At 38.2% G+C, this 22,950-nt stretch overlaps 1 protein-coding gene across 4 annotated transcripts in view; it reads left to right on the forward strand.

Annotated features, from left to right (window-relative positions):
* NYAP2 (neuronal tyrosine-phosphorylated phosphoinositide-3-kinase adaptor 2) overlaps positions 1 to 22,950 on the forward strand; it is a 423,148-nt gene that overhangs the window by 103,717 nt on the left and 296,481 nt on the right. For all 4 annotated transcript variants that reach the window (XM_067027008.1, XM_067027007.1, XM_067027010.1 and 1 more), the window contains one exon: positions 10,594 to 10,895. In XM_067027008.1, coding sequence (XP_066883109.1) covers positions 10,594 to 10,895 — 302 coding nt within the window. The remainder of the gene's footprint in view (positions 1 to 10,593; positions 10,896 to 22,950) is intronic.

Below are 22,950 nucleotides of genomic sequence, written 5' to 3' on the forward strand. Positions count from 1 at the left end.
TGACTGCTGGCTGAGGTCACAATTTAACCTGTCTGTGTCCTCAAGACTCATTGCCACCCTTTGCATACAGTTTATCTTGAACTTTATCCCTGAATCAACAATCTGGAACAAAGTTAAAATGGGAACATGTTATATTAGGGTAATTTTAAGTTCAAGGAGGGAGAATGTTGCAGATGAGACTTGGTATAGGATCCAAATCTGAAAAGACTATGAGTGTCACATAAAAGTTTGGATTTTCCATCTGAAGAAATAGAAAAGCTATCAAAAGATTTTAATTTAGGGAGTGACATGAGCAAATCTGCACTTACAAGGATAAATCTGGCAGCACCGTGGAGAATGATCCGCTAAGAGGCAATTGCATTAACTTAGTCCTGAAATTATAAGCACCTAAACCCAGGCAGACCAGGGGAAATGGAGAAGAGGGGATTAAGGTGATCCCTGCATTTGGATTACTCTTGTAACAAGGACAAGAATTAACAGTGTGCGAGTATTCTCAGATTTTTCCTTTCTCCTTCATCATAAACTAAGAAAATGGCAAGTGAAGGAAAGGAGGAAATTAAACTATCATCCATCCTGGTGCTTAAGAAACCTGGGAGTTTATTCCTGAATTTTGCCCAATCATATATACAGTTCTCCATTCATTTAGTTAATAAATGTTTACTGGGTACCCTCTTTGAGCCAAGTACAGCTCCAGCCACTGGAATTACAAGACAGACAGGTCCAATGAAGTTCTACCCAAATAACTCTAATTTCTCAGTTTCTCTCAATTCCAAATGTCTGCACACACATTCTCTTCTCTCCACTTCTCTCCCTTATCTGATTAAGTCTTACTCACGCTCTGCATGAGCTGAAAAGACACTTCCTCTGCCATGGGACTTCCCAGACCCTCAGCCATGGTTGGGGCCCCAGGACTTGTGATTCCATTGCACTTGCCTGGTACTTCCTCTGAGAGAACATCTGATCGCATGGCACTTAAATCATGCTGGTTCAATAGCCTGTGATGCCCTGAGGACACAGACCCCTCTGCTTTGGTCACTGCCCAACAAAAAGTAGGCATTCAAATACTTTGTGAATAAATGAATTAAATGCCTCAACACGGGGAATTGTTTCTTCCTCCATAAAAATGATACTTTTAGAAAGCCAAACTCATCACTATACTTCATACTGGCAGTAAGGTAGCCTTCTACTCAGGAAGTTCAAGGCTGTTATATGTTAACATTCTGTATTTCTAGCTTCTGCTTCTAGATTGAGAAGTGAGCCACATATGGTTAGCTAAACTCATTTGTGAAAACTTGGCATGTTCTCAACCCATATTCAAAGCTTATATTAGTTTTGAAGACACAAATAAAAAAATATATTTTCCAGAACCTCCCCTTCTTTGGTTGAATTTTTGGAAAAGATCTCCCACGATGTGAACGTCTGTAAACTATATTCTAAGTTGAATCTGAATATCATTATATGATTTGAATTTTCCATATTCTGTCTCTTCTTCAAGCCATAACACTTTAAGGAGTAGAGAAATATTATTTGTATATAGAAATGAGGAATGTTTTAATTTTAGATTCCAAAATACCATAGATAATAACATATGCTAATCTTAAAAGTACTCAACATGTTTCAAGTAAAAATAGGTCTCTTAAAGATGTTCCATAGAATTTGTTCTGGCTTTAATAGACACTAGATTTCAGCCCCATCTCTTTAGAGACTCAGAAGTGAATAATAGGAACTTTGATAAAGGTTAAAGAAACCTCTCTACTCCCCACTCTAACCTTCTCACTTTATTTTATGACTAAGCATTAAATCAATGGGCTGCAATATCAACTTCAAACTCTTGGCAATAAGTACTTATGATAAATAATGACACATTTGCTTTTCAAGCATAACTCTAGCCATGACTACCTTAAGCCCTAACTTTCATAAAAATCTTGAATTATCATGGAGTTTTGACAGAAAAAAACCATAAAATCCATTCAAAAATTTGCCCAACTCTATATTATACCCACAATTATGACAGAAAAGATAAATTATTTATTTTTGTTAATTTTCCTTCATTTTCAAGCAAGATCTTTTTTCTCCCCAAATTTGGATTTGGAAGTGTATTGCCTGAAAATTGTTGTCAAAGCCCTCTTACAGAAATAAGCAAAATGCCCTTATACTGTTAAAGTATTTTTTCTTTTATGGTGCCATAGGTTGGAAATTTATCATTAAAATGCCTTCCTTATAACTGGATACAGAAAGGTAAAAACTGTTACAGAGTTGCCTGGCAAACCAGGAAGTTAGGGAAGGCACCTTAATATTTGTCTAGCCTCAACTTGTATTGGACACCTTCCTAGGTGTCTGACATTTTTAAATCTTATTTTAATTTCTTATAACAATTCTGGAAAGTATTTCCCTCATATAAAGATAAAGGTAATGGAAGCTCAGAAAGTATGTGCCTCCTACCTAAAATCAGGTAGCTACTCAGTGGTTGATTACATATTTAATATTCTTTCTGAGACACCAAATTTTGGGCAGAGTTGAAGTATCTTAGCAAAGAGAAATAATATAGGGCTTAAGCATATCAATTTTAAATATAACATCTGGAGTTAGAAACTGAATCCCTTCTCTTCAGGACAGGTTTCCTTTTCCCCATTGTTTTGTTTTATTCAGTTTTGTTTTGCTATTATAGTTCACCACAGCAGGTAATAAAAAGGTGTGTAAAGATCCCATTTTTAACAGTTGACCTTAAGCTCCAAGAAGCATCAATAAATAGCCAGACACTGGGAATTTATGTCTGGAAAAACATGAGGAAGAGTTAAGATATTAGGAGCACAAAAGTAGAAAATAGATATCAGGGAGTATATGAAGTGGTGAAAATGACTGTTTGTGCCTAAGGCAAGAAATCCACAGGTTATGGCTTTGAATAGGCAAGTGGGGCTCAGGGAAGACATCGAGGGTAATGGTGAGTGAACAATTTGGAAGGAAATATGAACACAGTTTAATGTTACTGGAGCCAAGTTTCCACATCAAAGTGTACTGCATGATCAAAAAAATATATATGGGGCTAACCTATTCGACACAATTATTTCCACTTATACTGTTAAAAAAGAAGGATATTTTCCAGCAATAAATAAGAATGATGCATTCATTTCCTGCCCTGTGTCATTCCTAGTCCCTTCCTGATATCCACTGCATTTTCTGACATGTTAGTCAATAATATTTATTTAGTAATTGCTGCATTGTACTGCCTCATTTAGGACTGTATTCCAATGTAAGTGCCAGAAAACCCAACTAAATCGGGCTTCAACAAAATGGGATTTAGTATTTGACAAAACTAACTGAAGGGCCCTAGGATTTACCTAGCTGCAGGCACATCTAGATCCAGGTCTACGATGCCACAGAGCTGGTTCCACTAGTCTCTCTCTGTAGTGGCAAGAGGGCTGAGGCATTTTGAGATGCTACCCAGTGCCCAGGTTTACCCTGATTCACCAGTTTGCCAGCCCCTACAATAGTTATGGTGGCCAGGGTGATCTAGTGGTTGATTGGCTGAGTCTGTGTAACATGTTAGACTGAGAGGAAGAAGACTGATCTCCACGTAGGAATTATCATTGCCAGAATTGGGGAGAATGAATCCCTTGGAAGCACAAATGACAAGTGTCCACAAAATTCTCTAAGCCCTCTATAATCTATCTATCTATCTATCTATCTATCTATCTATCTATCTATCTATCTATCTATGTACCTATCTATCTATGTGTGTATGTATGTATCTATCTATGTACCTATATATGTGTGTATGTATGTATGTATGTATGAATCTATCTATATAATCTATCTCCAAAGTGGATTTACTTCCTTTCTTCATTTTTTTCCTTCATAAAACAAGTATGTTTGAGCACCTATAATGTGACAGTGTTTATAACAGTGAGCGAGAAGACAGGACGCCTGCCTACATGAATCTCAAGGTGAGTGGATGTGAGGTGCCACATGTACGCATCAAGGCCTAATGGTGCTGGGATGATGAATTGTATGACAATTTCCATCTGCCAAAAATCATGGAAGATGTAATGAATCACACCTCTCTCTTAACAGTCAGACTATGGGTTGAGGCATATTGCCTGTCAAAATAGGAAAAAGTATAACATACCAATCTTTTGGCTCTTTCTATGTATAATTTTTCATAAGCACAGATTGTTTTAGCTGGAAATGATACCTAGAAGGAGCCAGTGTTGAGGGGGGAAAGGACAAGTTCTAGAGCGGGGGTCCCCCTGGTGAGTGGGCTAGCAGGACTCACAGGGCAGCATACGGTCATCAGTGTTAGGTCTTGTGTATCTGCAGAGAAGGCAAGAGGAAGGCAGCATCAAATATGAACTTTTTAAGTAGTAATTTTAATGAATAAAATCTCAATATTGATTTCCATCTGCCCATTCACTGTAAAAATGCCTAACATGAAAGATTTGAATACTTAGCAGATGACAGTGGTAAACTTGCCCACAGGTAAATTTTATTATCTCCTTTAGAGATAGAGTCTCCACCTCCCTTTCAGATTTACCCCATTTACTTTAAGATTGAATAATCCCTTTCCCTAATATCAGATAAAGACATTTTGAAAAATCAACAGAAAAAATTCCAGGGGGTTCAGAACTTTGCAAAGGTAAAAATATACTGGATTATGCATCAGTGTCAGAGATGGATTTTTGAACTTAGCTTCACAGACCTGTTACAAAAAAAAAAAAAAAAAAAAAAAAAAAAATCCAAGCAAGAAGCAAACCCCTAGGTAACAACACTGTTTGTATCCCAACTTCCTAGATATCCTTGAAAGAGGGTATACATATGAACCGGGATTCTGGGTGTTTTTTTTTTTTTTTCCAGTGGTTCCAAGGAATACTTTACTATGAGATATTGGCATATTTGCTTCAAAATGACACAGAGAAGCAGTGCCTCTGTCACTTTTAGAGTTGACATCTCACCTTAGCAGCTCACCCTTCTCAGGGGTTGTGCTTTCATCTCTGAAAGGAAGCATTTCTCAGAAGAAAACATAAAACATTAATGTTGATGGATTTTCAAGAAGACAGCAAGACAAGTAACAATCTCTATTGAATAGCATTGTCGAAGCAGCTCCGAAGTTCTTGTTCTGTACCTTTCTTTGTCAGTCCCGATCAACGGGTACTTTAAAAAAAAAATCAAAGCAAGTACTGAAGAAAGTTAAGAACATGGAGACTATGTTTGCCTAGATTATCTTGAGTTAAATGTAAGATTTTGTTTTGACTTTGTGGACAGTTTTTTGAGGTTACATGGTACCATATACCACTTTTTTTAGAGATATGGCCTTACATTGCACATTATGATCCCATAAACAAAATTCAGGAGGACAGGATTTAAATGTAGGAATTGTAAAGCTAAAATTATTGACTGCATATGATATGTCAGATTCCATGCTAAATGCTTCATATGTAGCATTTCAGGTAAACTTGATAACAATTCCATGAGGTTAATACTACTATTTATCTCTTAAGGAAATGGTCTTTGGGATCAGCAGCTAAAGTAGAGGGGCTGAATGGTGGAGCTGAGGATAGAAACCACAACTTAGTGATTCCAGAGCACAAATGTCCAGGTCTGTTCATAAGCCAATAACTTTTTTGGAGAAGTTTATAAATATTTTTATCAATTACTTCTAGGAAAACAACTTACTTTGATGTAAGTAGTACTTTATTTTTTTAATTTTATAATAGACAAACCAACAGACAACTATGTCTTGCAACATTACCTTCATTGTGTGAGAAAAAGTGTACTTCTTTAAATTCAGGGTTATGAAACTTATTTTTATTTTTATAACATGAGATGTGTCAGGCTTAATCTATCTTGAGCACTAGAGTCTTACTGCAAAAAGACTCTGCTTTCTTCAGCCCACGTAACTTTCACTTCAAGCCAAGTATTCCTATAGTGGAGTTAGTTCCTACTTTCCCAACCAGCATTTAAATACTCAGTCTGAAGCAAGAGACTGTCCTATTTTTCACAGGCATTTCTTATTTCTGGGGTCTCACTTTTGTTACTAGGCTTTCTCTTTCTTGCTTCTTTGGTTTCTGAATGTCATAGATTGTATGATCGTTTCCAAGAATGTTTGTTCATGACCTCCAGAAAGCAGATACCAAGATAGAGGAAATTTAGAGAGAGAGATTTATTGAGGTGAATGCCTGGGATAAGGAGGGTGCAGGAATAGGCAGAAAAAGCCTCAGACCACAATGTAGCATGACACCTGTGAAAGAAGAAGGGGAAGGAAAAATAATTGGATAGGAAGAGCTTCAGACCATGGTGTAGCTATGGGGAAGTCTCAGCCAGCCCAACAGGGAAACTCAGACACAAGGACTCCCACACTGGGCAGAAATAGCCAGGTCCCATACCTCATATGCTCTGCTGTTAGCTAGGAGCTTTCCATGGGCATCCAATTGGAAGACTCTATGGCTGGTGGCTGTCAGCTAAGTGCTGTCCTTAGAGAAGTTTCATGGCTGCCACAATTCACCCCTTATGCTCAGCAGATGCTCTTCTGCAGGTTTGGGGACCAGCTCTTTCATGGATCCTGTTGGATACTTCATGAGGGAAAACTTACAAGGGGACAGTTGGTGTGAGAAACTATAGCTTCTTTCACAGCATTTCATATGGGGGTTGCAATTGATACGCATTATCTCCCTCCTCTCACACTTATTCTAAATTCACCTCACTCTCACTCTCAGCTAACACCTCTGCTGGTCTCAGTGGCTCGCCGGGTGGTGAGACTAATTTAACGAGAGGTTGGAACATCTGGTCAGCAAAACCTTCTCGGGCCAGGTTGCTGCAGGTCACCTTTCAAACTCGCAACTGGGCAAGGGAGTAACCAGAAGGGTCCCATACATTTTTCTCTCTGAACCATCTTGTAACAGCAGTTCTGCCTCCTCCTATTGATCAGGGTCCATGATCTCTTCCACAATGGAGACCTGTCTTCTTGTCTGCTGGCCACAATACAAAAGGAGCTCAAATTACTTAGGAGGCAGCTAGCCTTGTTGTTCAATGGGACCCCTACTGTATCTTCGAGAAAGAGTATGCCCTCTTTGGAGACCAAGACTTCTAACTAGTTAGAGACCAGAATTATGGGGACGAGAAGCACAAAACCCCTCAATGTGTCACTAGTTGGCAGCTACCTTCATTCCTAATGTCAAGTTCCCTCTTGAAGGGAGATCTCAGAGGCATATGCTACAAGTGCAGTACCTGTATTTGGTCCCCTACCTGGAAGAGGATTATGCATCCCCACATATTGTCATATAACTTGCGGTGATTTCCTGTTGAAAGAGAATCTATCCCCACTCCATTGATATCAAACTTGGCCATAAGACTGGTTTTAGCCAATGGAATGTGAGTTCAACATGACATGCCCCATCTGAGCAGAAGCTTTAAGAGACACTGTGTGGTTCCATGAGTGCTTTTCTCTCTCTGCCATGAGAACATGTCTCAGTAGGGGCTAGATCCAAGAATGAAACAGACATGTGGAATACAATCACAGCTGATGCACAGCTGACCCAATGAATACAAGCAAGAAGTAAACCTGTGTTGTTAAAAATAACTAAGAATAGGGGATTATTTGTTACTTCAGGATAACCTAACAAGATCTGACTAATACATGTACCTTGTCTTAACTGTAATATTTTGCTTGGTCTCTGGTAAGTCTCCTTTGTCCCACTTTCTGATAACTCTGTTTCCCTGGCTGCTCATTAATGTCTCTAACTATTGTTCTTAATGTTTCTGGGGGTTTCTGGATTGACTACATCAAAAACATCTGGATATAGTTTTTTAAGAAACTCATTGGCTACGGAGTATGGCTAACTGGCTACAGAGATTCTGATTCAACAAATATGATTAGGTATTTGTCCTTAGTATGGGTCTAGGAATTTTTTAAAACTCCACATGGTGCTATCCTAAATTTAGGAATTAGTTGTATGCTATATTTCATAATCTTCAATTTCCTTTAGATTAATCATCTTCACTTGTCTCTTGAACCTAGGTGTACCATAACCTTTATTGCTTACCCTTAGCCTTGGATAATGGCCTTTCTATCCAACTCACCTTAGCCCCACATCTTCATCCTGCATTCACAGCCAGGTCAAATTGAATTTGTACCTGAGACCTGCCATTGTTTAAAGCATACACTGAATTTCTCTTTGGAAAAAGTGTGTGTGTGTGTGTGTGTGTGTGTGTGTGTGTGTGTGTGTGTGTGTCTATGTGTGTATACATTACATATATGAACAAAAGGATAGAGAGTTACAGGAAATTGTTTTATGCTGAAAAAAATGTAATTTTGAAGCAGCAGAGCTAATTCTGTCTGGGAAAATGTGTAGGCCCTATTTAGGTCAAAAGTAACAGAGAAATTGCTGATACAATTATTCCTCATAACTCCCATAAATGCCTATGTGCATTAATACATGCATAAATCCCCTCACGTGGATATGTTACTGGGAATGACTGTCTAAATAATCCTCAAAGCAACTTTTATTCAGTGATATGGCAGCAGAAATAAGGAAAAGACATGCAAAATGATGAGGCAAAGTTAGATGAGATCAAATATTTCATCTTCTATGAGAAAGATTGCCACAATCATCACAAATCAATGACAAATCTTCCCATTCCATCACACCCTGATCTCGCCTGCACCACACCATTCTGCCTTAAATTCTTCCTGATTTTTCACAAACCATTCCATCTGAATTTATTCTAGTTCAGTTTTTGGCTGATGTTATTGAAGAAAGCACAGAACGTGAAATGGGTGAAAACACGGCATAGATTTAGGACACTGACCACTACGATGTGAAAACTTCCACTGAGACATTTGCTTGATTTCATTCATGCTTCTAGATATCTACTGCTCTGGTTAGTGCCATGATATTTCTTCATTTTGCTTTGCAAAGATAGTATATCTAGTATCTGAATATTGACTCATAATACTCAGGAAAAAAATGAAGTAAATATAAAAAAATTTTGTGGTTGAATAGCAACTTGTGATCAGAATTAAATACCAGAATCAGAGTCACGTATTCTTGTTGAATCCTTTCTGGCTCTATTCACAAGGGTCATATAATTGTCATAACTCCTTCAGTGAAGGGGGAAAAACAAATATTTACCATGATGTTTCCCACTGGAATGTAAAATGTATGACAAACATTAGAGTCATGAAAGATACAATAGAGAGCCAGCTAAAATTAAGATTTTAAAAAGCCCCAAATATATTTATATCTGGAAAGGTAGACTCAACAACCTTCCAAAATTCATATACTCAAAGATACTTTTTTACTTCATACACATCTAAGAAAATCAACCAAATATTTCTAACAATTCTTCTTTTTGTTTCCTTTATTGATGAATGAGCAAAAATGGGGAAAACTCTAGAAAAACCTCTCTTAAAAATTCATATTGACATTCATGTCCTTTTTCTTCATAGGGTCACCATTACTTAATAGAATAGAAATGCTCCTAACAGTCATTTCCTAAATGATTAACTGAGCTTCAAGCTGAGAGAGTTTTCTTATATATTTTAAAATTTCTGTTCAAACTTTCCAACGTAAAACTTAAAAACCCTACATTTGGAAACTTTGCATACTCTGAATAGAACTATCCTAGGATCGGATGAGATTTTAACTCTTGATACATCTCTTTTTTAGATGCTGCTCTTTTATTCTGTGAGACTAATTTATTAGTAGAACTAAGTTACTAGTGTAACCAAAGGATTCTGGAAACCTGAGAGAGATTAACAATTATTCTATTGATTTAAGCAAGTATTTTCCCCTCCTTCCTTCCTTCCTCCCTCCCTCCTTCCCTTCCTTCCTTTACCTCCTCTTCACTTCCTATCTCTTTCTCCCCCCTTGTACTGGTAACAGAACCCTTTTTGTTGTTGTTGTTTTGTTTTTCCCTCTATATTAACTAGGTAAAAGTAGAAATGATATTGATGAAGTGGAGAAGAGTTTCAAATGCTGCCCCCTTGGCCTCAGTCATGTGTCAAAAGTCTATGACATATATACACTACTATATATAAAATAGATAACTAATACGAACCTACTGTATAGCACAGGGAACTCTACTTAATACTCTGTAATGGCTTATATGGAAAATGAATCTAAAAAAGCATGGATATATGTATATGGATAACTGATTCACTTTGCTGTACACCTGAAACTAACACAACATTGTAGATCAACTATACTCCAATAACTTTTTTTTTTAAAAGGCATTCTACAAGTCATTGTCATAAGGAATTCTTGTTTCCTTTTTAAGCCATGGACAAGATTTACCTGAAAGTAGAGAAAAGCGATTGTAGATGAAATGTGCTACATGGTAGTTTTTTTTGTTTTTTGTTTAGAATAATATTTTGAGAGTATGTGGATACCAGGATACCAGAATTTCTTATTATGATCAAATTGTATTTGCTTTACTGTCATATCGAATGCAAAAGCATAGAATATTTTCATGTTATTGGAAATGTTTCTTCACCAGTGTCAAGTTAAAATGTGAACTATCAACAGTTATAGATATGCTTGTGCCCCTGATCTTGCATATCCTGGCTCACTTGGCACGGGTTTCGTCTTTCTTTTACAGCATAGGTGGAGAAGTAGGGCGAGGCCACGAAGGAACTTACGTGGGCAAACACTTCCGCATGGGATTCATGACGATGCCCGCTCCTCAGGACAGGCTGCCCCATCCTTGCTCCAGTGGCTTCTCCGTGAGGTCGCAGTCGCTGCATTCGGTCGGGGGCACAGACGATGACAGCAGCTGTAGCTCCCGGAGACAACCACCCCCCAAGCCCAAGCGGGACCCCAGCACCAAGCTGAGCATGTCGTCCGAGACGGTCAACAGCACGGTGGCCAGTAAGAGCGGGAAAGGCCCCGAGCGGAACGAAGGTAAAACCCGCCAGGCCCACTTCACTTAGAAAGAGACTTCAGGACACTTGTCCGGGTCCGCATACTAACCAGCATCTGCCTTCCTCCCTGGGTCGCATAGCCCTGTCTCCCTCCCCCTGAGTCTTAGAAAAGAGGAATCCACGGGGGATGGCTATTTATCCGGGTGTTGTCAAATGACACCCAGAAAAATATATTTAATTTATATCATTGGAGAGGGAAAGCAATATATGAGTTTTCTAGCTCCCTTAAAGCTTTGAATCATTAGAAAATTATTTTGCCTAGCAGTATGTCTAAAATTTATATTTTCTTGTTTTTATTAGTATTATTTGTATGATTATAGAAGTATCATGTGATCATTAGGGAGCTTTGTAATGCAGGAAAATATAAAGAAGAAAAATTGTAATCATCTTTAGAAATGATCATTTTTTTTAACATTTTGCTGTACTTCCTTCCAGTGAATATGAATTTATGCATGTATGTGTGTACATTTGTAGTATACACACACGTGTGCACATATACATTTTAAAGTCTCTACTTCAATCTCTATTCTATTTCTACCTATATTTATATTTTTCCTCAGCCATGAAATACATAAATCAAATATATCTTAGTCTCCTTGCTGGTCTACGATTATAAATTAGGTCAGGTTAACACCATATCTCACCAGCTCTTTAGCCTTGCTTGAATAAATAAGTTTCAGCTTTCCTGAGTTTTCCCTGAGATTCCCTTGGTGGGAGAGTAGTTGCAAGTGTGTTTTGATACAGGCGCATTCAGATTTTTGTGTGCCAGTTGTGGAAAATGCTTCAAGGTGTCCAGTGCTGCCAGTGGCCAACTTGAGAGCGTGGCTCTATGAGGTCCCAAGGTCTTTCTCTTTCCCTGTCTGTCCCTGACATTCTCCCAGTTGGCTCCCATGAGCGCCCAGTGTTCCAAGTTTCCCAGTAGCTTGCAGTAGAGAGTTGAAGCCAGGTGGTCCTTTCCTCAACTGGGTAGGTTTCTTTGTCACCTGGGCTCCCCAGTCCCTCACAAAAGCTCCCTCATCTTCTGGTCTAATCCTTCCACCAAAGCTCAAACCTAGTCCATGAGACGGGTGCCCAGGAAGCATGTACCATCTTTTCTAATAGCCTCATCTCTCTAATCTCTCCTTTCTCCCATATTGGTGTCCAAGTGCCTATTTAGCCAAAAAAAAAAAAAAAAAAAAAAAAAAAAGCTTCAGAGTATATTGAAAAATACAAATAAGTACCTGGAGATGGAGCAAATCCATGCATTCTATAGGGAAAATCTCCACTTATGCTCAGATTTTTCCTACTTGACATATATGTGAAAATACATCATGAGTGTGTGTTTGTGAAATTATATATGTGAATAACATGTATATGTATATTTACAAAATCGAAATCCTAGTGCATAGAGTTCTGTGTTTTATATTTTCAGTTATTTTCTTATGACTATTTTCGATGGCATTCAGTTTGTTGGGAAACACCATTTTTAGGAGGGGCGTATACATCATGATACTTTATTTAATCATTATCTCTTTGATGAAGTCTTAGGTTAGTTCCAGTTTGTTTTGCTATAATGAATATCACTGCAGTGAAGATGTGTGTGTGTCTGTGTGTCTGTTTGTTTGTGTAACTCTATTGTTCCTCTGATGTCTTGGAACAGATTAGAATTCTGAGCCTTTTTTCTCATGAGTCAAGGTCATCAGTATGTCCTTCAACTAGTAACACATTGATGTTTTAGAGACAATGTAGGTGTTTCATTTACTTGTTAATAAACTAAAAGGCTCTAGAGATCTGCCTTTTGTAAATTTTGAATATTGTTCCTAAGTTTCCTCTGCTATTCATATATGGTGCCTTTCATTTCTCTTTATATCCTGTGATCTTGTTTCCAAAAATCACCTTTCCTACTTTTACTGCCAGAAAACTGCATAATTATTTACATTAGATTGTTTTCAAAAGCAGGTTACTGATTTGGAACAGTGGTCTCTGAATGATGAGGGCCTAGAATGATTCAAGAATAAAGAGGAATAAAAGACCCATTGGAAGGGGAGGGGAAAATGAAACAGACAAGGCAGACAGTAAAGAGTGTGTTATCAGGAGTGTAATGCTCCTGCAAACATTCCTGGAAGCAGTGTAACATATATACTTCCAAATAGCACCCCCAGGCAGGGGACCTGGGGCATTCAAAGTAGACACACGTGGAAAATCATGATTGTCCCACAGAAGAAACATTTGAGTGGTGATTCAATTGTCTTAAGAATAGAACTTATTACCATTCATTTGAGATGCTGTAGGTAGCTAATTCCTGAAGTAGAGAAGCTCATAATTCTTTCAGATCCCGTCACCATCTAAAGATCTAAGCTTCTAAATAGCTAGTTATCAAACAGAAGACAGCAGCTCTGTTATCTTTATTCCTTCTGAGGACAGAAGAGGAGACAGTGAGTAAATTACAGCAGCAGCAAAGACTTATCTCAGACTTGGAAAACTACTTTATGGACAGTGAGGCTTATTAAACACTAGGTTCAAGTTCAACATCTTTCCTCAGAAGGACCTCTAAGGATGGGTTGAGAAGCCTTCAGCTGTAGTGCCTCTTTGAGGGTGGTCAATGGACCAGATGGACTATTAAGATTCAGTGCAGAAATGGTCAACTTCTGTGGAAGAGTGATTCTCAATGCAAATTTCATCTTCTCTTCAGAACACTTAATCAAAAGGCAATTGCAAAACTGGATATATTCAAATCTTCTTCATAACTTCTACCAAGTTATGACTTCAATAACAGGAGAGAATCAGGGCTCAGTTGAGACATGGGAAGAAAATCTTGAGTCCAAATGCATGCATGCATATGTGTGTACTCAAAGCCAAAATTATATAAATATGTAGATTGCTCTTTTATGAATCCTCAATTCTTTATAATTGTGAGTTAACTGGAGTTCATTACGGAACATATGTTTCCTTTACAATTTTTCTAGCTATCAAAATTATAACAAAGATGAAAAGTGACTTTTATAAATCTTAGTCTGTCTTTTCTTTTTACATTAAATGTCAGCAAAATCAAAATATTGATTCAGTGGCATTAGAATGATTTCCATAGTAACCAGCTTCTATTTAAGTAGGGGCTTATGACTTCCTTGTGGTTAAAAGTAAAAAAGAACTGGACCTGTAGCAAAACAGCTTTTCAGAGTAGGAAAAAAATAGTTTAGTTACGAATACAACCAAAACTCACATGCCAAGAAAATTATAATTTAGCTTTTAAAAATTATAATTCTGTCATATTGAAAATCTATATTTACTATCCTATTTTAGGGTCTTTTATAACACCTTTAAAAACATGTACAGTAGAGAAGATAAATTGATCATAAATATGTGATAAATATTTTAATTGCCCTTTGTATTGCTTCAGTGTGATGCCTGCTTAGTTTGAGGAAAGATCAGATGAAATAATGGGAGTTAACTAGAATGGAGGAGAGGCCTGAGAAGCTGTGTCTTGTGTAGGATGTAGAAAAAGCAGGAACCGTGCAAATTCTCATCCTGCGTTCCCATTGCCCAGGTCAACACGTATCCCATTTATCAGTAGCATCAGCCCTAGAGATGCTCTGTGGTGCAGGCAAAAGGGACTGTACTTAGAATCTACAGGCCAACATTGACTTTGGGCCAGTAATCTAATGAGACTGTTTCTTTACCTTTAAAATGATTATAAAGCACTGAAAACTGATCATACTGCCTCCCTCACAGGCTTATGACAAGCCAGTGGGCTAATGGCCACAATGGGGCATGATAAAAAGAAATTGCTATACAAATATAAGTTCATACGATTTTAGATATGTACTTACTACCTATTAATAGGCTTGAATAACAGGAAATTTTAGTTTAGTGTAGCATATATATTAAAAAGAAATAAGAGACATAAGGCCTTTATTATGTTGAGGTTGATTCCCTCTATGCCCACTTTCTGGAGAGTTTTTATCATAAATTGGTGTTGAATATTATCAAAAGCTTTTTCTGCATCTATTGAGATGATCATCATATGGTTTTTCTTCTTCAATTTGTTAATATGTTGTATCGCATTGATTGATTTGCATATATTGAAGAATCCTCACATCCCTGGGATAAATCCCACTTGATCATTGTGTATGATCCACTTAATGTGTTGTTGGATTCTGTTTGATAGTATTTTGCTGAGGATTTTTGTGTCTATGTTCATCGGTGATATTGACCTGTAATTTTCTTTTTTTGTGATATCTTTGTCTGGTTTTGGTATCAGGGTGATAGTGGCTTCATAGAATGAGCTTGGGAGTGTTCTTTCCTCTGCAATTTTTTGGAAGAGTTTCAGAAGGATAGGTGTTAACTCTTCTCTAAATGTTTGATAGCATTTGCCTGTGAAGCCATCTGGCTCTGGACTTTTGTTAGTTGGAAGTTTTTAAATCACTGTTTCAATTTCAGTATTTGTGACTAATCTGTTCATATTTTCTATTTCTTCCTGGTTCAGTCTTGAAAGGTTATACCTTTCTAAGAATTTGTCCATTTCTTCTAAGTTGTCCGTTTTATTGACATATAGTTTACAAAACAGAAACAGATGTACAGATATCGAAAACAAATGTATGGTTACAAAAGGGGCAATGAGGGAGGGAGGATAAATCAGAAGTTTGGAATTAACATACACACATTACTATATATAAGATAAATAACCAACAAGAACCTACTGTATAGCACAGGGAACTCTACTCAATATTCTGTGGTAACCTATATGAGAAAAGAATCTGAAAATGAATGAATATATGTATATGTATCACTGAATCACTTTACTGTACACCTGAAACTAACACAACATTGTAAATCAACTATACTCCAATAAAAATAAATAGGATAGGAAAAGAAATATATTTAGTATAATGAGGAAAACATTTTTATTAGACTTCAAATACTTCTAACACTTTAGACTCCTTTAAAAAATTTAAGTATTCTTTTTTTAACTTTTTTTTATATATTGGAGTATAGTTGATTAAGGGTATTCTTTTTTTGAAGTATAATTAAGGTATAACATTATGTTAGTTTCAGCTGTATAACACGATTCAGTATTTGTATATGTTGCATAAAGATCACCACAATAAGTCTAGATAAGATCCATCACCATATATATTACCTATTTTTTGTGATGAGGACTTTTAAGATCTACTCTCTTAGCTACTTTCAAATATGTAATACAGTATTATTAACTGTATTCACCATGCTGTACATTAAATCCCCAGGACTTATTTATTTTAGAACTGGAAGTTTGTTCCATTTCACCCATACCTCCAAAACTAAGTATTCTTAACTTTCATTTGTTTTAAACTCTTCTTTCAAGCCATTCTCAACTCTTAATTTATGATAACACTTCGTGATTGTCTTTACAAAACAATAAACTGGGATAGTTCTCCTGGTTTCTGATTTCACCTTCTAGAGATGTTTGGTAGAGTTGTATCTATGAATTAAAAATTGGAATACCTGCAGGAACATTTGGAATCAGACAGTGCTCAAAAACTTGAACTGTGTGGTTGAGCCAGAACCAAAGGAAGGCTAAGTTCATGATAGAATCACTGCCTTAAAAACACACACACACACACACACACACACACACACAAATCCCTTTCTCGAGGTTAACAAAGTAGATTACAGCCTTCGGCAATGTTGCTTTTCATGCCGCCATTTATCCTGCCAATGCTTTGAGTGCCTACCTTGTCATACTGCAGATCTGTTGGTGAACAGAAGTGGTCCTTTCTTTCATGTTACTTACAACCAATTTTGTTTCCAACTCTCCTGCTCAGTCTGTTTCCCTCTATCCATATCACAAAGCAAGCACTGATATACAAGAATCTTTTCTAGAAACCAGAAAATCTGCCATGATAACTACGTGAGCATCCTCCATGTAATTAGTTGTTTAGCTCTGGAAAAAACAGCTGAACACATTTTAATAATGTGGGTTTTTTTCCTACAAAGAATATTTGTTGCTCTTTCGCTGTTCAGTGCTAACAGTTTAAAGGTGCCCGAATCTGATTTTGTACCAATGTACAGCTTCGTAAGCGACCTGTGAGCATTTGAGGAGAGAGGAGGAGAAACAAGTTGATTGCGCTTTTTACTGTGGGGAATTTACAGGTTTACCAGGTCAGAATTCCAGTTTGGGAACCTGAATCAGCCCTAGTCAGGGCCAGCCATAAACTTGATTTTGCTTTCTTGATGACTAGCCCAGATTTCTGACCCTTCCAAGATACTCATATAAAAATGTAACACTGTTCCCTTTATGACTCAGCATGACATATTAGAAAAACATGGGCTTCAGAGGCAAACAGACATATCAGTGCTGCCAACATCTAATACAGTGTCTCTCACAGCCTCATTTTCCTCATCTGTACAATGAGAATAGCAATCCTGGTCTTGGGTGGTAGGTGGAATCTTGTCCAAGATATTTATCCAGAATTCCCCATTCCTTGGTATATTCACCCTGGGTATTCCCTGGAACTGACATACCATCAGTGGCCTGAAGATGGAAGGGGCCATGTGGCATGGAATGTGGGCACTCTCTAACAGCCGAGAGTAGTCTCTGGCTAAAAGCCAGCAAGGAAACAGAGACTTCAGTTCTATAACTACAAGGAGCTGAATTCTGCCAACAAGAATGGTCTTAGAAGTGAATTTTCTTCCAGCACCTCTGGACAAGGACCTAGACTGGCTGCCACTTTGACTTCAGCCTGAGCAGAGAACCCAGCCTTCTGGGTTCTGGCCATGCCAAGACTTCTGATCTGTAGAACTGTGAGCTAATAGAGTGGTATTGATTTTTAAGCTGCTCCATTTATGATAGCTTGTTACATAGCAATTGAAAAGTAATCCATTTTACCAATTTGGAGGCAAAAAAAGTGGGGTAAAAATCCATAAGCAAAGCACATAGCTTAGAGCCTGAAGAATAGCAGATTCTCAGCAACATTGCTGACCTTCCTCTCAGCACTGGGCTGTATTTTCAGATAGCAGAGGGTAGTTAAGACGGTGCTGGTAGCGTTCCAGATTTCCCAGACCAGACCTTGAAAGTAAATGAGATGATAGAAGCTCAGAAAATGCTGACCTATTAGGCCTCTCGAGTATCTGCTTAACTCTTTCTGAATTTGTTTGGATCTTTTCCTGAGAGGGGACATCCTTTCTCACCAACAGTTTTTGTTCTTTCAAAGGGCTCAGCGATGGCTTTTCAGTGGTGTTTTCAATGACTCATTTAAATGATTGCAACTTGCAGGCTTAGTGCCTTTTTTCACATAACAAGTGGCACTTGTACATCACAGTGTGCTTTCTAGAAGTGTTCAAAGCCCCATTTAGCACCACACTAGTAAAACACAAAGGAAGTGGAAACAAGCTCTCAAAATTTCCATCGTTTTGGCATTGGGTAGTGTTCTAGTGTTTTGTTTTATGGGATGAGACATGGGGAATTGTCATCGAAGGCCCACATTCCAGGGTTTCACTTTCCAGGTTGACAGAATCAGAAGCTGCTAGGCTTCCTGGTGTTTAAGCCATCTGTCACACCAGGCTGCTCAGACGGAGACAGAGCTGTACATCTAGTGTGTGATCTTTTCCTGATGTACCCCGAGACCCATGAATGAAACTGTTTGTAAGTCAACTCATCTTTCTCTTGGTCCTGGCCGTGGCTATTGATTCTAGTCCAAGGAACTAGCCTGCCTCTATATGGTCTCACTCAACACCCTTTTAGTAGCAATCTGGATTTGGCCTCATTTGTCTCAGTGTCTTAGATTCATAAGAGAATTTTTTTCCATGTTGTTTGGCACAGATGGATTCTTCCATGACAGACCAATAAGCTCAAACTTCCCGAGTGTCTGTTGTGATCAGGGCATTAACTGTGAAGGTATTCTATTGCTGTACAAGTTGACACAAATTTTGTGGCTTAAAATAATACACCTTGATTATTTCATAGTCTCTGAGAGTCAGGAATCTTCTCAGGGTCTCCCAAGGCTGCAATCCAGGTGCCAGCTGGGGTTGGAGTCTTGTCTGAGGCTCAGGGTCCTTTCTTGCGCAGGTGGGTATTGGCAGAATTTATTTCCTTGTGGTTGTAGAACACATGACATCTTACTACTTCAAGGACAGAAGGAGCAAGTGTCTCTCTCCCTTTGATTCTCTCCCTTCAGGGAAGGCCTACATGTTCTTTAAAGATCTAACCCAGGATAACCTCCCTTCTGATAAAAGCAGAGTCAACTCATTAGGAACCTTAATTACAGTAGGAAAATCCTTTCACCTTTTTCCATATACTGTTACTCAGTCATGGGAATAAGATACCATCATATTCACAGTGCTGCTTACACTCAAGGAGAGGAAATCATACAGGGTATAGGAATCTTGTGGACCAGCCTAGAATTCTGCCCACTTGGGGTGATAGAAAGGAAAATATGCATATATTGCTTTCCCAGGAACTATCCAACTATCTAGTTAGATACTTAAGAAGTCAACTAGTGGAAAGTTAATTAGCGATGCAAAAAGCAAACTATAATTCGATGGAATAATGTAAATACCACAAGACATCTAAATAATTGGTAAATAAAAAGGGCAAAATATAACTCCCTTCCCCATTTCTCTCTTTGTCTTTCCTTTTGTCCAAATAAAAGAAGTCATCCCTTCTGCAAAATGCCTGAATTATTATTTTTGAGTTGAAAGTGAGAAAATCTCATTTCTCTTGGCCTCAGCCTTACCAAAGGCTTATGGAAGTCTTTCTCATGGAAGACATGAGAAAATATACTCTTCAGTCTGGCAGCTCCCAGGCCAAAGGAATTCTGGAACATAAAGATCCAAGTAAATTATTGACACCAAAATGGTGCAAATATGAAAAATTTTAGTGTGTATAAATGTCAGTCTATGTGATCCTCACTGCCAATTTTCCTAGCTGGTGAGCTCTTTTGTTGACCCAATGGTCTAGCTTGACCCAGCACAGTTACTGTCCCCTAAAACACCTGAAGGATGTGGGCTAGATAATCACAGCATGTTTGATATGGTAGGATGCTCCTCAGGGCTTTGGTCTGTTGATTTCTCCAGAACCCCAGTATTGTAGGGATTAGTGGTGGTAATTCATACTAAGTACCTTCCTGTTCTCTGTCTACCTGTTGAGTAGCATTTGGATGACAACATGAGACTATGTGTTCGTAAATTATGCAACTGCTGAATTGCAACAATATCATCAATTTCTAGTTATGGGTAAATAGACGTCAGAAAGCATATGTCTTCAAATGAAGAAGAAAGTAGTAAATGTAATCCTCATTGCAACTTTTCTCATGGTCCCTCTTTTTGTTGGGCCTCAAACTTGGATAGGGATTTATCTCTTCTATGCATTTATACTGAAGCATTAGGAAGTAATGTAGTAAATTCTTAAATTACTAATTACTAAGATTCTGTAAGGAAAATGAAGGAAAGGAGTTGATAGCCTGCCTTCCTTAAATGGTCTCTACCTCCTTTAGCTCTCTTCTCTACAAAACTGTTACCTCTCCTCTGTTTCTCTAGACTTCAGTCTAGCCGCTGAATCCTGAAGCTGAGACCGTCATCCTTAGAAGGCAATTCAGAGCCTCTTTGCACTTAAATAAGCATGTTCTCTGGGAGTTAACCCAGCCCCTTCCCTATCTTTCCAACCTCAGTCAGTATCCTTCTGAGGGTATTCCTGATAAGAACATTTTCTCCCATTTGGTTACATAAAGCATTTGATATTTTACCAAACAAGTTAAAATGTAATTTTTGTTTTTAAAAAGTGGCATAATCTCCTTTATACCTATACTATCCACCTCATAGATTTAACAGTAATGGGAAGGAGTCTTTTCAGTGGGTGAACTTTCCTCAAGGCATGCTGGAAATTGGATTAGCTCATTTCAGAGGAATCTAACCTTGACTACTAATCTTACCTACTTCTAACTTTGACCCAGTGGCTTCTTCAGCCACTGTCCTGCATCTCTTCTTCCTTGTTCAGCCAGGTTCTAAAAGGCCTTCTGCATGTCCTTCCTCCATGTCCTCAATGCTCATTTGCTCCAGATCCCCACTTCATTACCGACTCCATCTCCACTGTGCCACTGAATCCAGTCTTGCTTCCCATCTCAGCGGCTTCCTGCTATGCCCATCCTTTGCTGTTTCTCTTCAGCATTTTAGACTATTGATCGCTCCCATATTTCCTAAATCCTCAATTTTTTGTTTTTCATGCACGGCTCTCTACTGGTTTTCTTCCTCTGACTGCTCTCTAAATCTCTTTGAGGGTATCTCTTGTTCTGCCTGATTCTTTAATGATGATGTCTCCAGACTCTGTCCTGGCTCTTACCTTCTACTCTATATTTGTTGAATAAGTAAGTGATGAATTCTACACACTCTCCGAATGTCTGACTGCATCTCTGGACCCACATCTGTCTGTAGATGTCACAAGACTCTCCAAACTCATCATATCTACATTGACCCAGCAGTTTCCTCGTTGTTTCCTATCTTGATACTCCATTTATAAAAGAGCTTTATCAGATTGCTCTCCTGACCTCACCCCTGACATCTAATCAGTTATTAAGAGTAGCCCGTTCTGCTCCTTGTACCTTTCCCGTCTGACCCTCTCCATCATTTGCACACTTACTCTCCTATCTCAGACCATCATCATTTCTCACCTGGACAACTGCTTGGGCACCTCACGTGTCTCCTTTCCTGCAGTGTCACCTTCTCACATCCATCCTTTTTACTACTTCCAGAGAGGATTTTCTCACCTGCACGCCTGATCGTATCACTATTCAGCTCGTGATTTCATCAACTCATGGCCTGCTCCTTATTTACCCGATAGAACACAACACTTTAGCATAACCTTCGTCGTCTGGCCCCTGCCAGTCCCCAGAGCCACATGTCCCACCATTCATGCTTCTTGTAGCATTCCCAAACTATATAATTTTCTCTGCACAAGGCAAGATTATTCCTGCCTCTGTGCCCTTGTGTGTGAAATCCCGTCTTTCTGGAACGTCTTCTCCAAATTAGTCTCTATGGCAAATTTCCACTCATATACCAAGATACCAGTGTAACTGCTACCCTCTCTGTGACAATGTATATAAGCACATTTTTTTCTGTGTGTACTTTGTATATAACTCCAGTATATCTATTGTTATATGTTATTCTAAGTGTGTGCCTACTTTTTGTATCCTAATGAGTCTAAACACTCCTTAGAAATGTGGACCTTTTCTTTTTGTCTTTGCACCTTCAATGCCTACCACAGAGTAGGGCTTAATATTAAGTTAAAGTTGAAGGAGCACATTTTTAATAACATGCTATTTCATAAATGAGTCTTCCAGGAGGCTAACTGATACAAAGAGTCATTGTACTTTCAAGCATCTTTGACATAGAAAGAAGTTTAGGCATTTGGAGAGCTTAGAGGAAAAGCACAGTGATTCATGATCCTCAGGGAGCAAGTACCTTGGCCATCCTACACTTCAGTCCCAGCTTTGTTTACGATACAGTAATCAGTCTGAATGATTTAAAAGATGAGATGGTTCTGCTTGCTCCTAGGTTTGTAAAACCTTATAATATACCTCCTCCGTTGTTTTACATTTCTGAATCTTGGTAGGTACACAAATTAATTATGGGCAGTGGTGAAGAATACTGTTGAGAAGCTGTAATATGTTATTGGCACCATGTACCCTTTAGTTTATCTTCATGTTATAAATCAAAAATATTCTGCTTGTGACCTTCAGATAAGGTTTAAAAAATCAAGTTTCTTAAGACACAATAGATAACTGAGATTTCTTTCCCTTAAATGACTTTTGGAAGGTCTTTTAATCTTTCCTATCCTTAAATATTTTGGGGTTTCCCTAAGCCATTTATATTAGAGGCCAGGTATGTTGTTCCAGATTAATTCTGTTTTTCCATTCTGTAGGCATTTATCTTCTGAGCAGTTCTTCACTCTATTGTGAAGCAGAGTATGTAAAGCCAGTTTTTTAAGGCAGAGTGACTGAATGTGTGCATAAATCTTGCCTTTAATTGACCTCGACAAACCACATACTTATTGCAGAATGAGTGCTTTGGTTTTATGGCCCTGTGTC

This window comes from Kogia breviceps, chromosome 2 (assembly GCF_026419965.1).
Source record: "Kogia breviceps isolate mKogBre1 chromosome 2, mKogBre1 haplotype 1, whole genome shotgun sequence".
Taxonomy (NCBI): domain Eukaryota; kingdom Metazoa; phylum Chordata; class Mammalia; order Artiodactyla; family Physeteridae; genus Kogia; species Kogia breviceps.